Genomic DNA, 17,038 nt, shown 5'->3' with positions numbered 1-17,038 from the left:
GGGCTTACCCATTTTAAGCCCAATGACATTATTTGATCTTGACAAAATCTAATTTGTTCTTACATTACATATCAAAATTTCAAATGTAAAAAATACGTCAAACATTTAATTGGGCAACATTTAAAAGTGATAGTATAATATTATATACTAGTACATTTTACATGCTCTATTGAATAGAAAAAAATTCACTCTTAAATTAAGTTGCAGATTTAATTATAGTTGCAATTTAAATTAGTTATTTAATAAATAAGTCTAAATCGCATTTTGAAAAATTCAAAATCTATATACTCATCCAAATTTAATAAAAATATAAACAAATGTAATATTCAAAATTTGATTGAGAAGTTATAAAGAAATAAAAATTTAATATTCTACCACACCAATATTTTGCAAAATAAAAATATAATATTCATTCGAGTTGATTTGAATATCCGAATGTCTATTTAAATGAATCGAATCCGTCCATTAAAATTTATCCAAAACCAAGGTTTGGACCTGATGACCCGCCAACCCGTTTCAACTCAGCTCAATTCGATTATTGCGGATAATTTCCGGTTTATTGTCCCGCCCTAACTCTCTATTTTACATATGTGCTCTACTTGTAAGGAGATATTGAATAATACTAGTTTATTATTAGTTTGTCTCAAGGTTTGACTCATTCTTTAGTCAAATTACTCTTAGTCTATAGTAGTATGACTGTTTTGTGTGACACAAGTTAGTTAGTTGAATTTATTTAATCATCTATATCACTTTTCAATAATAATAATAATAACTATTTTATTGAAATACTAAAAATATATCTTTATTTTATTTTAAATCACTTTATGGGTTCTTTGTTTTTTCAACATATTCTTGTTTTTCATCGTAAGCATTTCAATAACACAGTAGAAATTATAGAAGATATAGCTTCTTCCAGTGGACACAGATCTTTTCCCAGCAATGCAAAAACAATGGCAGAAAGTAAACTGAGAAGTCAAATTAAGTAGCTTTTACAAATCTCCAAAACACAATGATCTTTGCACACATACATAAATAAATATATTTAATTATATCCAAAAATACTCAACCAAATAGAACGACTTGAAAATGATTCCACAAGAAAAAAAAAACCAACACTTGATAACAACATGCCAACAGCTAGCATATCAACTGTTTTGGTGAAGACAAGCTTTATCAGGAACCACATCTTGCTCCCAGTACTCCATTTTTTTGAGTCCTACATTAGTATCATATACTTGTATTAACAATTGTAATATGTAACAGTAACTCCTTTAAGCAATTCCAATATCATAGTACAGTATTTCTTAACCATCTAAAAAATTTTAATGTTGGTATTTCTAATAAAGTATTTATTTAATTTTATAATTTCAACAAAGATAATTTAGATAATTAACAGCATGGAAAATTATTAGTACTACTAGAGTAGCTAGGTAGGTTAAGAGAGTGTTTGTGAGCATGGATGAGTGTCAGAAATGAAATGTGTTTCCTACGTGCATGGACCTTTCAAGCATAGTGAAAAAGCCATCAATCCCATATAGCTACCCTATTTTCCTACTAGTACTAGCTTACACAACCTGAGCAAACCAGGGTCATATCATGTGGGTGCACACAGTATAATTAAATTAACTAAAGTTAAAGCCATTTAGTTACATTTTAGCACTTTAACCCCATTCACTCGCTAACACATGCTTTGTGTTATGCCACATTACTGACATGCTATTTAGGAGGGAACCAATAAGGAGACAACCAGCCGATAATACAACAACAACATCAACCTTATTCACTCCAACCTATGTACAATAATTAATCTAATCAAATTAAAACACATCACTAAATGCATCATTTTATGCAACTTGTCTTATTTTTTTTATATCATTCAAATCACTTGTTGGTTTACCAAAGCCAATGGGGAAGAAATCAGTCAAACAAAAAACATCAACAATGTTGTACTATTTCACAATAAATATCAAAATGAAAGGGTACTACTTATAATAATAATAAAGAGAAGAGAAAAAAAGAAAATATTGTTTTTTTTGTTATGACGTATGACATACCTGCAGGAAGAAAATGGAGGTTCTTCAGTTTTTGGGTTTTCCTTTCTGATCTGAGTAGAGTTGCAAGCTGCTACCATCAAAAACAGATGAAAATGGATGGTGTTGAATCTGGTTGTGGTGATGGTGAGGATGAGGATGATTGTTCTCCATTGCAGGTGAACCAGAAGCAGGAGAAGAAGAAGTAGAAGCAGCACCTCCTCCTCCTCCTCCCATGAAAAAAGGTAGATTGTTGGATCCGTCTAAAGATGAAACTGAAAACCTCTGAAGATGAGACAAAAGAGACGGTGAATTGGACTGAAGGGTCCCCCTATTGTAACCAGCAAGGCCCGATGAGATAGTAAAGTTGAGATTATAATCGCTTGGTTGAGTCGAAGAAGAAGTAACCACATTTTGCATCATATGATCAGGTATGAATGAGAACTGATGCTGATTCTGGTTTTCACCACTGCTGAAGGGTGAAACTGAATTAGACATTGTCATGGATTGGTGATCATGAAGTGAATGTCCTAAATGTTGATGATGATGATGATGATGTGTTCTTGATGAAGAAGGAGTTCCTATAAGCACTGGACTAAAGTAATGATCCATTGGCGCCGAAGAAGAACTCCATTGCTGCTGTTGTTGCTGATGCTGTTGCTGCTGTTGTTGTTGTTGTTGTCGAGCTTTGTTGAAGAAATTTGATTCTTCAACTGACCTTCTTGGACTCCTTGCTGCTGCATTGTTGATTCCACCCGTAAGAAGTTCAGTGAATGAAGCTGTTTGAGAAATGGAAGAAGAGTTAACATTCTGGTGTTGTTGATGTTGATGATGATGAAGAGGATTAACACTGTCATGATTTTCCTTTTCCTTCTCTTTGGCCGTTCTTTCTCTCGCTCTTTCCCTAGCCTTAACGCGGCTCACACGAACATCAGATCTCGAAAGAGACAAACCCGAACCTTTACTTGTCTCGGAAGTGCTACTACAACCAGATTTAGACAAAGAAAGATTCTGGCTTTGATGATAATTATTCTCACCATTCTCCACAACCATTTCAGCATCATGAACCGAATCAACGCCGCCTTGTTCACTCGGATTGTTAGTATTATTATTATTATTATCAGAGAATAACGAGTTGTTGAGTGAAGGTAATTCTGAAATAGCATCAGAAGCTGATTTGATAAGCCATTCAACAGCTTTACTTGGTTGGTCATAACCCAACCTATCTTGAAGATCATAGAATTGAATAGCTGTTGTAACAGAAAGCCTAACCCTTCTGTCTCTTAAACCCTTTGAAGTCATAACCTTGCTGTGCCTATCTTTTCCACCAGAAGCTCTTGACACCCTTATGATTCTAGATGAATGATGGTGCCAATTGTTGAACCTGTTTAAACTCCCATTTTCTTCTTCATTTCCAACTCTTGGGAATTTACATGATTGTTGCGCTTGAATCTCATCCTCCTCCTCCATACCAAAATCATGCCTTTGCAAAAACAAACCAACTTGGCTTTTTTTTTGTGCACAAATATAGAGAGAGAAAAGAGAGAGAGAGTGTGTGTCTGTGGGGTTAGCTAGCTAATATGTCCTTTGCATTGATGATGAAAATTCAGAGACTTGTTTGGCTGTGTAGTGAAAAAAAGGACTTTTTTTACACTCTGATATATCACGGTCCAAGTCAGGAGGACCTTGTTTAGCCTTTTGCAGTTTTGCAGAATAAAACGCTTTCAAAAAGCAAACCAAACCACTTCCTGCAAAACTCAAAACCAAACACAATTAAATTGCAAAAACAAAATCAAAATCAAAATACACACTATCTATAGTACAAAACAGATATAAGATCTGAGTATGTTTAGCATCATTCATAGCTCATCATAGCATAAACCCTCAATATATGTTTATCAACATAGCTTAGAATAGAGCCTAAAAAAAACCTACATCATTTTATGAAAAAACTCTAAACTTATAGACCCCTACATATTTGCACCATAGATCTGATTCTGAACCTTTCTGCTTTGTTTTTAAGCTAAAAAAAAGAAGCAAAATTTGCATAAAACTATCTACCCGATCTGAACCAAACCCTTTATAGTATTTATAGCTTTTGCTTTTTCATGTCCTTCAAAATAGCATACATTATTATTTCATTAGATTAGAAACCAAACTAAACACACACACACAGACACAGCTACAAGGTTTTTGAAACTCACATGTTTTTTTAATGAAACAATATTTCAGAAATGATTAAAAAAAGTTGAAGGGTACAAGTACAATACAGCTAGGTTATTACTTAGAACAATGTTTGGTCGGAGTTTTTGACAGGTGTTAACCTCATAAACAAAGACAGAAAAGAAAGAAAATAAACCCAGTTTTTGTTGTTGTTGTTGTTGCTGATTAATCAACAATTCCGTGTCTCTTAAACACCTCACAGATCTGTGCAATTATGTTATGGTACCGGTTCCATTGAAACAAAAAAACAAACATAAAATGAGGTTCCATTAATATTATTAATTGTAAAAGACAATACTTTTTCAGATCACAAGTAAAACCCCCATTAAGCCAACAAAAAAAAATCATGAATATAAAATTGAGAAGAAAAATACATATGAGATAAGACCTTCTTTGCTGCCTGATTTTCAGGGAATTGCTGAATTTCTGAAATTGTCTTTCCTTGGAATGCAAAATAGGATAAAAATTATAAATTTTTGTTTTTGTTTTTTTGTTTGTTGTTGAAGAAGTTCAAGATAAAAGCTCAAATCCACTACCAAAGTATGTTAACATTTTTGAGTTTGATTAACACTTTCATGTTGAACATGTAAAGTATAGTAAGAGAGAGAAAAAGAGTGAGGTACACAAGGGAAGAATGTTATAGGGTTGGTAGTTTAGTGGGTGAGAAACAAAAAGAGAGTGCATATATGAGAATTGTGTGAGAGGTAGAAAGAAAGAAAAGGGTGAAGATGATGATTAAGAAGGAGAAAGATTTGAAGTCGCCATTGGAACAATGAACGAGCTTATCGGAAAAGACCAGACACGGTGCTGTTACACATTGTATGTATCTTATATTCTTTTAAATTTGTCCTTCTTTTTTCTTATATTTACTTCAATACCTTATCTATACAATCAATTAGTACTATATACATACTAAGTATTGTACGTCTCTTACAAATGTTTCAATTATACTTTATATCAAAATATTTTTGAAATTTTTTATTCAATCATTAGAATTTCACCTTTCTTTAATGTGAATAAATAGATGATGTAATATTTCTAGTTAAATTAATTTTATTGGTATATATGTATTAGTTTTAAAATGTGAATTTTAGTTATTAAACTATTCGAAGAAAAGGAAAAAAATATATAATTGATTGTTCTAGCTAACTTGATGTGTGTTTGCATTAGTGATGAATATAATTGATTTTGTAACAATCAAAATATTATAATTTAGAATTGATTCTTACTAACCTCAAATTATAGGAATGATATATTTTAATAAAATTGTTTTTGAAGGAACAAAATTGATTTTAGAGAAGAAAGAAAAACAGTTGTTATGTTGAAGTGGAATTCAACAGAAGTGTTTTTTAAATTTATAGAAATGTCAATTAAATATGCATTTAGTAGAATAATTTTTTAAAAATTAAAAATAATTTGTATATTATTATATTTAGGCTGTCTTATATTTAACTATTTCATTGATATAATTTAATAAAAAATTTTATAATTAAAACAATTAATTATTTTTGAGAAACAAAATTTAATTTAAATAAGATATGAGATAAAGGAAATACTTCTTTTTTACTAGTGTATTTTTTTATAGAAAAAAATGTTGATTTAAAAAGCATTAGATGTGTATAACAAATAAAAAACAAAACAAAAAATCTTACAAATATGAATTACACATTCAAAAAGCTTTTTTTAAGCAAAGATTTTGATGAAATAGTACTAGGGATACTCTTGTCCGATTACAAAAGATCGAGAAGATTCGGATAAAAGAAACATTCCAACAAACAACAACTTAAGCTATGATAAGTCGAAATAAGACTGAATGAATGAAGGTCATGGATGATGCGATGAAGTCTCTTCATGATAACCACACTTGGGAACTGGTCAAGAAACCTGTTGGAGACAGGTTAGTCAGTTGTAAGTGGATTTTCAAAGTTAAGGAATCAAAGGAGTGACGTCGAAGAGATACTAGGCACGATTGGTCGCAAGGGGTTTCACTCAGAAATAAGGTATTAACTTCAATGATGTGTTATCTCCTGTTGTGAAGCACAAGTCCATTCGAATGTTACTTGTCATGGTGGCACAATTTGATCTAGAACTGGAACAAATGGATGTGAAAACTACTTTCTTGTATGGAGATCTAAATGAAACAATTCTGATGAGGCAACTTGAAGGGTATGCAGAAAAGGGAAAGGAAGATTATGTGTGCAAGCTGAATATATCTTTATATGGACTGAAACAATATCCTCGATGGTGGAATAGGAGATTCGACAAGTTCATGGCACACATAGGTTTCATTAGAAATCAGTTCGACCACTGTGTTTACTTCAGATTTTGACCTGAAAATTCATTTGTTATTTTGTTGCTTTATGGGGATGACATTCTCATAGCAAGCAACAATGTCGAGGATGTAATGAAGGTGAAAGATGAACCCAATAAGGAGTTCGATATGAAGGATCTGGGAGCTACATCCAGGATTCTTTGGATTGACATCTGAAGAGATACAAAGCAGTCAAAATTATGCTTATCTCAAGAGACATACCTATGGAAGATTCTCGACAAGTTTGGTATGTAGAATTCAAAGCCTGTTGTGACTCCAACAAACCCTCAATTCAACCTAAGTACGAATCAATGTCAGGTAGAAAAAGATTATATCCATAGTATCCCATATGCTAACATAATAGGTTCTTTGATGTGTGTTATGGTATGTACTAGATCCAACATAGCATATGCAGTAAGTATTGTAAGTAGGTACATGGGGAATCCTGGAAAGGCTCATTGGCAAGCATTGAAGTGGATTCTAAGGTACATAAATAGGTCTCTGAACAGAGTCCTGATTTATGGTGGAACATGTGGTGAAAATAGTAAAGTAGAAATTGAAGAGTATGTCGACTCTGATTATGCATGTTGTATGTATTCTAGAAAATCTATTTCTAGATATGTGTTCACTATGTTTGGCACAACAATCAGTTAGAAAGAAACACTTAAGAAGGTTGTTGCCTTATCAACCACTGAAGTGGAATATATCACCCTTACTGAAGTTGTGAAAGAAGCATTGTGGTTTGAAGGTTTTACTAAGGATCTGAAACCTCAAGGTTGAGTTATCACTGTTAAATGTGACAGTCAAAGTGTTGTACACCTATCAAAGAATTCAGCCTATCATGAGTAAACCAAGCCCATCAATGTGAGACTGCATTTCATCAAAGGGGTAATCGAGCGTGGAGAAGTCCAAGTGCTGAAGGTTTCGACAGATCACAATGTTGTTGATATGATCACCAAGACATTACCAAGTTGCAAATTTTCCACTGTATGTAGTTGATAAATCTGCATGAAGAAAGATAGTTTGTTTCCTTGACGTTCTAGAGTTTGTTCCAAGGTGGAAATTTGTGAGATATTGGATCAAACTCTAGTATGGTTGAAGGCTAGCTTCTTGGTTCGACAATTTGGCATGATCATTAACATACCATCAAAGTTTGTTCACATGTTGTAGTCGAAGTATGTTAGGATTGTTAGCATGTCGAATTAGGCATGTTTGTTATGCCCAATTATTTAAGTTAGCTTGTCCTCTAAGTTAGCTTGTAGAATGAGCCTGTGTGTAAAAGCCATTTCGTTTAGTGTGTTAGTTTTCTTATAAATAGGATACTATTCTCTCATCATTCTATAACTCAAATCCTAATTAGGGTAAGAGAGGTTATTTGCTATTCTGTAACACTTATAATCTTGTTTCAAAGAGAAAGTAAAGAATAACAGTTTATAACCAACTTATTGTGTTCTTCTTACTTCGCTTTTTTCTACCCTTGTGGATTTCTTGCCGATTAAGAAACCGATTATACTTTGTTATTTCGGTATCATTTTCACAACAACACTCTACTACTATGTAAAGAAACCTCCAAGACGACCCATTCATCCGCAAAGTAATGCCTAACCAATCTTTCGCTTTCTGCCAAACCCTTTTTTCCTCATAACATTCGAAAAAAATATGCTTCAAATTTTTGGCAACCTGGAAGCATAAAACACAAGATAGATCGACGGGGGAAGTTAAGATAACTCTTATAGACAACTGATCCTTACTCACAATCCCGTTTAGAAAGACCCTTCATCTAGGCGCTCTTATTCTAAATGACGCATGAGCTTTCAAAATCTTATTGAAAGCTTTCGGTTTACCTTCCTCTTGTTCTTCACTATCTGTTTCCATATAACAATGTTGTATTTGTGTGAGAACAATTTTGGTATCCTAATGGTTTGTTATTGTGTAGCTTTAATAATTAGTTCTGATTTTGAGTATATGACGTGCAATGTCATCAGTTTCTAAACAATTGTGTTTCGAATTCCGTTTTTTACGCTAATCATGAGAAGTTCTGAAAGATATCAAGTTGTTGTTGCAATGTTCTTTCTGCTTCTGTGTTGATTCACTCTTGAGAAGTTTCTGAAGAGATGCTAGCTTGTTGCTGCAACATTCTCTCCACTTCTACTTTTGGACATAACTCTGATTATCAAGCTTCTAAAGAATGACAAGCTTTTGAAGTTTTGTTACTTAGCTGGAGATTCTGAAGATCTTAAGCTAGACGTTGAGGTTATCAAGGTTCTGAGTATAGATTCTGAAAACTCTGAAGATTCTGAAGATACTGAAGATCTCAAGCCAGACTGCTGATGTTGTCAAGGTTCTGACCGAAGATTCTGAAGTTTATGAATCCTGCTTTATGTTTCTTCATTTCATGCTTCATCCACTTTCATCAGAAGCCAATGAACTTGAAGATAAGATCAAATGGGTACGTGATCAAATAGTACATAATACAAATTAAATATTCTTTTCACTACCTGATATAGTGGGCAAGGATAGTACTATACATCACACATGTTGCTGAATTTGTGGGCGAAGGACAATACACAATATCACTTCTTTCACCATCTAACAGTGAATATCCGCTCTATTTATTTTCCCCATTTTCCCCTCCAACAGTGAATATCCGCTCTAGTTTTTGAAAACTTCTTATTTTTGTGTTTTGTTCGTACTTTTCCCTTTTACCTTGGAAAAAATAAAAGCGCGGTGGCGACTCTTGTTATTTGATGTCTTGCTTATCCATAGCTTGATGATCATGAATTTACCGCTACAGAAGTTAAGTGGCGACTCTACTGGGGAGTAGTCTCCAGTGGGTTTAGCCTACTTTTTTGTGTATATAATTGTATATATTTGATGTATGTATATTTGTTTCTATGATATAATCTGCTTGTTGTGCTTGGTGATCTCTGAGTGGTGAGATAAGTTCTAACCCGAACTTGAGTGCAATTAAGATAGGAGGCTGGTATAGTCATGTGTCGCAACGCGAAAAACAACCGGCGGAAAAATACAGAGCCGCCACCGACGTTATTCATCCTATGACGGAAAGGAAGCGCAGGACTAACCTAAGAAAGGGAAAGGAACGGTCTTACGACCAGAGATTGCAAGGTACGGGAGTCGGTTACGCAAGGGGAAAGTATTAGCACCCCTCACGTCCGCCGTACTCGACGGGATCCACGCTCAACAGAATAGGAAAAGGTTGATAAATAACTGCTCAAAGAGAATGCACACACACTGGATAATAAACAGGTGAAAGAAGATGGAGGGAGGGGACTCGGCAGGATGTCGCATCCTGGGCCTACGTAGTTTGTCAGAAACAAACATCAGAGTCAACGTAGTTCAGGGAAATGGGGAACATGCTCGCTAGGACATCGCATCCTATGCCTACGTATCTTCTCTATCCAGAGTAAGAATCAGAACACTCGTAGTTCGGCTAACGCACGCCGAAACAAAACACCAAAAAGAGACGCTGAGACGTCAAACAAAACACTCAACAGGAAACAGAATGCCAATCCATGGACTTACATCCAACTCCAAACAACAAACAAAAGGAAACAGAATGCCAATACATGGACTTACATCCGACTCCAAACAAACAACACAAACAAGGAAACAGATAGCACACGCTAACCAGCGAACGCCAAAGAAAAAGGTTATCAGATTGACAAACTAATAGGGAGTCTAGAACTCGAGCCTAGTAGCTGCCACACAAACACAAAGAGAAGGAGACGCTGAGACGTCAAAAGAAACAAAGAGGTTGAACATAAAAAAAAAAGCAAAAGGGTGCCCGGAGAGATCTTGCTCGATCTCCTACCTACGTATCTCATCTGGTATGAGAATCAGGGCGACGTAGTTCCCCTTAACAAGGGAGAAACTCTCCTAACCAGAGACCAAGGGAAACAACGAACTAAAAGGGAGACTGACTCAAGCCTAATAGTCGTCATGCAAACTAAAACCCTAGGTTGAGGTCTCTAACAAGAGTTTGACTCACACAGGAAGTGAGTCAACTCAAGTCTATCTCTACGTACGTTCAACTTCCTCGAAAGTTGATCATACGACTCCTACAGAAAAGGAGATGAGAAATGGAAAGCAAATAAACATACCAGCAATCATCACACTTTATATACAAACAAGAGGCTCAGACAAATGGTTGGGCTTTAGTCAAGAGGGTTCATATCAACCTCGACAAACAAGCCAAAACTGTAGAGGTATGCTGAAGCTCTTAACCACTAACATTGAGAGTTAGGGTGAAGCTGATGAAAGGTAATGAGGATGAGACCTCATGCTCTTAACCCTGGCCAGGGTGAGCTCCAATCCAAGAAAGCGTGGGGGTCTAGAAAGAGGGACCCTGTTCCACTTGACTGACTCTATACAAGGATCTTGGGTACGTTGTTCAAGAGCATCAGCACGTAGTGCGAGCATAATGAACGACTCACTGAATAACAGGGGATTGATTGTTAATCCCTTCTATCTATCAATTGCCTCTTCACTTAGGAGGACTTAACAAGTAACATGCCTCATTTAGAGGTCTTTGGCACAAATGTAAACAAACACAAACATTGCCTCTTAAGGAGGACTTCAGCCAAATGCCTGCCAAAAAAGCGACAGGGCTTCCAGACTACATGGAGTGAGAAGGCTAAACTACCTCAATGGTGTATCAACCACACTCCAAAGCAAAGCTCAGCAAGAGTTAAAAGCGACTAATGTACCTGTACAAAAGCCAAACAGTTAATATTGTATTCAGAAAACCAAACAGACAACAGTGGAATCATCCAACAATTATACACAATGCAAGTCTCAAATGCAAGCACTCAAGTGAGTTCATCACATCAATGGACCTACAACACAATAAAAGTTAGTAATCAAAGCAACTGGCATCTCAAATAATGAGGCCACACCAATCTTTAGTGCTAAATACCTGAAACACAAAACACAATTGGTGAGTACAAACCACTAGTACAAAGACTAGGGTCAAAGGCAAGTCAAATGACCAAAACAGAAGTCAACATTCCACATGAAGCACATTCAATCAAACAAGAAAGAGTCCTCAAAAGGACCAAAGCCAATTCAATAGGCAAAGCCAACACATAATCAAGATAAAGCAAAGGCAAGCAATGTGATCAAAATTGGACATCAAGAATAGAAAATCCACATTAAAACAGAAATGTATCCAATGATCATGAAATTTTTTATGAGAGCTCAACATGTTATGTACAAGCATCATACCAAAAATTAAATTCAGAAGAGCTCAGATGGTAAATGAATGAAAATGCACAAAGGCAAGGCACAAAATGTTACACCAAATGTCACACTACATGTTCATGTGTCCAAAACAGTGGTATCAAATGATAAAAATGCCAAACAAAATCGAAAAAATCATGTTACATGTTATGATCAAGCATGCCAAATTTCAAGGCAATTAGATTAAAGCATAGCATTTCACAAGCAAATGAACATGGCACATCAATTTGGCATCATGTTCAAACAAACAATCACAATTAAAAATCCAGAAACACAAAAAATCATGAAATAAATCCTATAAACAACTAGACATTAAAACAGACATGTGAAAAAAAGTTTGATCAATTTGGACATGTTTACTATTTTTAATGATTTTTCAAAGTTGAATGAATAAAATGGATTAATATGAAATAATGTGGAAACATGATAATTCAGATGAAAATCAGCAACTGCAAGAGCCAGGTATCGAACCTACGCATGGCAAGTCAAATGAGAAACCAACAATTAAATTCAGAAGTACACAGGCCAAGTATCGAACCCATGCTGGCCAGGATAACGTGCGCTCAAGTAAAAAACAATTGGAAATCAAAAAAATGCGCAAGCCAGGTTTCGAACTCAGGTACGCACGGTCCAAGAAGCGCTCAATTGGAATTTTAAAACAAAATGTACAAACGAAGGTTCGAACCCGCACTAGCTAGGGTCAAAAGCGCCAAAACGCAGCGTTTGAAACACAAACCCTAAGCCACCAAACCAGACGCCGGAACAGTAGTTCCGGTCGTCTTCTCCGACCGTGTCCACGGCGGAGCTGCAATTTTTTTTCCAGAATTCGCCGTGCCCTATATCATTCAAAAGGTCTCGCCACGAGGATCACGAATATGGCTTTGGTTTAGTCTAACTCTCCATGGATTGTTCAAATCGAAGAGAAACTTATCCTAGATCTAAACTTATATTCCACATAACTTCCTTATTTTTCAGCCAAAATCAATTCTAAACATATGAGCATGATCCCCTAAGTAAGATCTACATGATTATCACAAGAAATTGGCAAAAAAGAGAGGTCGAAAATTGCACCTACTTGAAATGGCAATGATGGAGATCGCGTGTTCAGGTGCTCAAACTCTCCAGATATGCTCCAATAATCCTCCTATGAAGCTTTGTGCAAGAAATAGTGGTTGAAGGCACGTGGATCTAGCTCAATTTCAGAATTCCATGTCCATGAAGATGTGCTCGAACTACTCCAATTCTTGCTCAATTCCAACAAATAATGGTTGATTCCTGCTCAGAATTCCATGAGGATCAAGAATCTCAGAAAATATTAGGTGTTTGTGTGAAGAAAAATGAAAATCAAAGTGAGAGAAAATTGGAGGGAAAATGAATTTTCAGATCTAGAATTGTTCTTCTGGCAAATTCTGTTATGATTAGGCTTATATATAATGTGCTAATCATGCTGTAATCAAAATTAGGCAAAGGTTAATTAAGATTAGTGAAATATGGAATATTTGCAAAAAAATGCAAAATGTGACATCATGTGGTCATGTGCACGTGAACAGTGCCATGCAAGGGTCCAATTTCACTTAAAAACATCCAATAATCAACATGGAATGGTTAAATTGCTTGCATCTTGAACCAAATTTGAATTGCTAAATTTCCCTCCAAAATAAACATGAATGAACAAGTGGTCATGTGATCTTCTTTCATGCAAGGCAAGGCTTGATTTGGAAAGTATTGGTCATGACAAGTATTTTTCAAAAAGAGTGGACCAATTTGGAGATTTGAGTCAAAAGTTATGCCACTTTGAACCTCCATGCATACTTTGTGATCATTTGGCCATAACTTCTCAACCCTTCATCAGATGGACATGATATAGGACTTTTTGAAAAGAGGAGAGAAAGATCTTCAACTTTCATGTTCACCAAAAATCCATTTGAAACTTCTTTGATGTTGGAAAATCAAGTTGAATATGGACCAAAAACTTGCCATTTTTGGAAACTTTCAATTATAGGTCACTTTCCATTTTTGGAAACTTTTGCCCTGACTTCAAAATCTTCAAGATATATGTTTGAAATGACAAATGGATCTCTTTTGAACATGATTAGGATGAAGAAATTCCATTCCTCAACTCATAGCCCTCAATTGACTGCACAATTGATTTTATGTGGTCCTCAGATGACCTTGACATGCCCTGAACAGCTTGAGCCTCTACCACTTGAGGAATTTGCTCAAAAATGAAACCCTAGCTCATATAAGCTCTTCAATATAACCATGTGACCTCCATCTCAATAGAATGCCTCATCTCCTTAAGAAACCCTGGCTGGAAGAATGTCATTGATCAGGGTTGACCATGGGTCAGAACCCTAATCCAAAGGAACTTGAGGATGAACTTTGAAACCCTTGATGATGAAAGAACCATGATGATGGTAATATATACTTGCAAACAAGATAATGCTCAAGACCTTTGAAGGATCAGGAAACCTTAATTGAAGTGCAAACCCTCAGATGGTTGATCATCAATCCATGGAAACCCTCAGGCTTGAACCATGTAACATCTCCATCTTCTGAAAAGACTTTGGAGGATGATATTTTTATTATCATATGATATGCAAACGCAATGCCTAATACCCTAAAATATGAAATGCAATGTGTCAAACTAGTCCCAAGAAGAGGAGGGCAAATTTTGAGGTGTTACAGCTGCCCCTATTCAATCCACTGTGAACCTGTCAATATGAACAGCCTCGGCTTTCAGATGATCAGAGTGAAGAGTGGTTGAATACAAAGAACAGACGAACAATTTGCGCTCCGCTGGGAATTAAGTAACAATGCCTGTCAGAATCGGCAAAGAGGTGACCTCGAAAGAGAATCCGTCTGGTACGGTGAGAGTCAGTCTGAATACCGAAAAGAACGTTAGCCTGGATACCAAAATAAATGGTAACACGGAATAACCATGGCCTGAACACCGCTCATCAGTCTGAATGCTGAGCATCGGAATATGAGAGTATTAATATCGGTCTAAACACCAGAAATCTGGTCTGAATACCACTTCGGTCTGAATACCACTTCGCGCCGACCTGAATGTCGGAAACTTCTTCGATCTGAACATCGGAAACTTGGCCTGACCGCCACCGTGTGTCGACCTGAACGTCAGAAACTTCTTCAATTTGAACATCGGAAACTTGGCCTGACTGCCACAAGTGCGTCAACCTGAACGTCGGAAACTTCTTCGATCTGAACATCGGAAACTTGGTCTGACTGCCACAAGTGCGTCAACCTGAACGTCGGAAACTTCTTCGATCTGAACATCGGAAACTTGGTCTGACTGCCACAAGTGCTTCAACCTGAACGTCGGAAACTTCTTCGATCTGAACATCGGAAACTTGGTCTGACTGCCACAAGTGCTTCAACCTGAACGTCGGAAACTTCTTCGATCTGAACATCGGAAACTTGGTCTGACTCCCACAAGTGCGTCAACCTGAACGTCGGAAACTTCTTCGATCTGAACATCGGAAACTTAGTCTGACTGCCACAAGTGCGTCAACCTGAACGTCGGAAACTTCTTCAATCTGAACATCAGAAACTTCTTCATGCCTGTCAGTATCGGCAGAAAATAGGGAAAATGATAATTGAGGCGGCACGCGGGCCAACGACCTATGCTGGGGATAATAAGTCATAAACAGGATGGTCTTTCATTCAATCCACTGTGAACCTGTCGATATGAATAGCCTCGGCTTTCACATGATCCGGGTGAAAAAGTGGTTGGATACCAAGATCAATCGAACAATTCGCGCTCCGCTGGGGATTATTCTTTTATTACTATTATTTTTTTACTTTTCTTGAACCTCAAAACTTTTATGTCACTCTTACTGCCAAACAATGAACCCCACTCTCCATCTGAAACTCCATCTCCGTACGACGAAATCTCTTCCTCCAATATCGCGCTACTGGGGAAAACTTGTTGAGTCAAAATCACGATGCTAAACTCCTCAGAGTAACATCTTCACCAACCAGCCAAACCAATTCTCAAACGGTAACCACGACTCGAGACTAGTTTATGCATGCAATGCTTATGCATGAGTTTTTCAGCGTAATGCTCTATAATCATGGAAATGCTACACACTCAGGTATGCAATATGCTATGCTTATCTAAATGATGAATGCATAAAAAATATCCCCCTCAGGGGACTCTACTAAGGAGCTCGAGGCACTCGATATCGCTCCAATCTCCAATCCTGCTGGGGAAATAGCACTGCTGCTAGGGAAAGGATAACCCTCACTTGGGATGACCTCCCCTGAACCCGATCCACTTGGGGACTTCACTGGAGGAAGAAATTACTAACGCACACCTCCGCTGGGGAAACAACAATCTTTGACTTGCTGGGGAAATAACAATCTCCATCATGCTAGGGGAAACAACACACTTCAGACTTGGCTGCCGAGGAAACACCGATCTCGAACCCGCGGGGGAGATACGAAATATCTGGCACGGAACACCTGTCGACTCGTCAAACACTGGCATTCACCGTCTAACCATAATGTCAACTTTCCACTTCGGACTTTGAAGAGTCTTCTTGATTAAACCTCTAGGATCGTCGCCACCCTTTCGCCGTCTTTTCACCATTCTTCTATTCCTCGTCCCTGATTGGACTCCACGGGAATCTTTCGTCAAAAAGCTTCACATCACAACCTGCAAGTGAGTGAAAACATCTAACAGCACCTGCAAAAGAGATCGTTAGATAAAAACGTGCCCCAGGCGTGCCAAAATTTCAACACCCAGGTCACTCAACCTTCCGAATAAGATTTCATGTTTTCAATCTTATGAACATGCATTGTAAGGGACCCCTACGTCTCAAAATGCAAAGATTCTTTATCAAAATACACCGGATGTTTTTGCAATCAAAGTAGTAATGAAGACAAAAACAAAATTATTTGACTGAATATGCATTTTATTGATTGAAAAAGGTGGCTCGAAACCGAGCAGTACACAGGAAGCAATCCCTGAAAAGAGGTAATTGCGCACAAAAGGAAAATCTATCCTAATGGCAATGCGAAACCGTCCATGGTCGTCAACAACAAGGCTCCGCCAGAGAAAACCTTCTTGACCACGAATGGACCTTCGTAATTGGGTGTCCACTTGCCCCGACGATCGTTCTGAGGAGGAAGGATCCTTTTCAACACCATGTCTCCTACGTGGTACACACGAGGTCGCACCTTTCGGTCAAAA

At 36.9% G+C, this 17,038-nt stretch overlaps 1 protein-coding gene across 4 annotated transcripts; it reads right to left on the bottom strand.

The window, feature by feature from the left end:
* Positions 1-966: 966 nt before the first annotated feature.
* Positions 967-5,098, bottom strand: LOC127100594 (transcription factor TCP2). 4 transcript variants are annotated; one of them, XM_051037827.1, is made up of 4 exons: positions 4,642-5,098; positions 4,355-4,457; positions 2,055-3,778; positions 967-1,216 (listed from the first exon to the last, which is right to left on the bottom strand). In XM_051037827.1, exon 3 carries the CDS (start codon positions 3,498-3,500, stop codon positions 2,079-2,081), a length of 1,422 nt encoding a protein of 473 aa, XP_050893784.1. In that variant the 5' UTR covers positions 3,501-3,778; positions 4,355-4,457; positions 4,642-5,098; the 3' UTR covers positions 967-1,216; positions 2,055-2,078. The 4 variants fall into 4 exon arrangements, with proteins under 4 accessions (XP_050893784.1, XP_050893785.1, XP_050893783.1 ...); XM_051037828.1 differs by having other exon boundaries at positions 4,390-4,457; XM_051037826.1 differs by lacking the exon at positions 4,355-4,457 and having other exon boundaries at positions 4,628-5,098.
* Positions 5,099-17,038: the final 11,940 nt, after the last annotated feature.

Source organism: Lathyrus oleraceus, chromosome 7 (assembly GCF_024323335.1).
Source record: "Lathyrus oleraceus cultivar Zhongwan6 chromosome 7, CAAS_Psat_ZW6_1.0, whole genome shotgun sequence".
In the NCBI taxonomy this organism is placed as follows: domain Eukaryota; kingdom Viridiplantae; phylum Streptophyta; class Magnoliopsida; order Fabales; family Fabaceae; genus Lathyrus; species Lathyrus oleraceus.
Note: the sequence above shows the minus strand (reverse complement) of the source record. Positions and strands in the feature narration are given on the sequence as shown.

Excerpts from the sequence above, each read along its gene's own strand:
- LOC127100594 (XM_051037826.1), bottom strand. The coding sequence starts at position 3,500 with ATGGAGGAGGAGGATGAGATTCAAGCGCAACAATCATGTAAATTCCCA.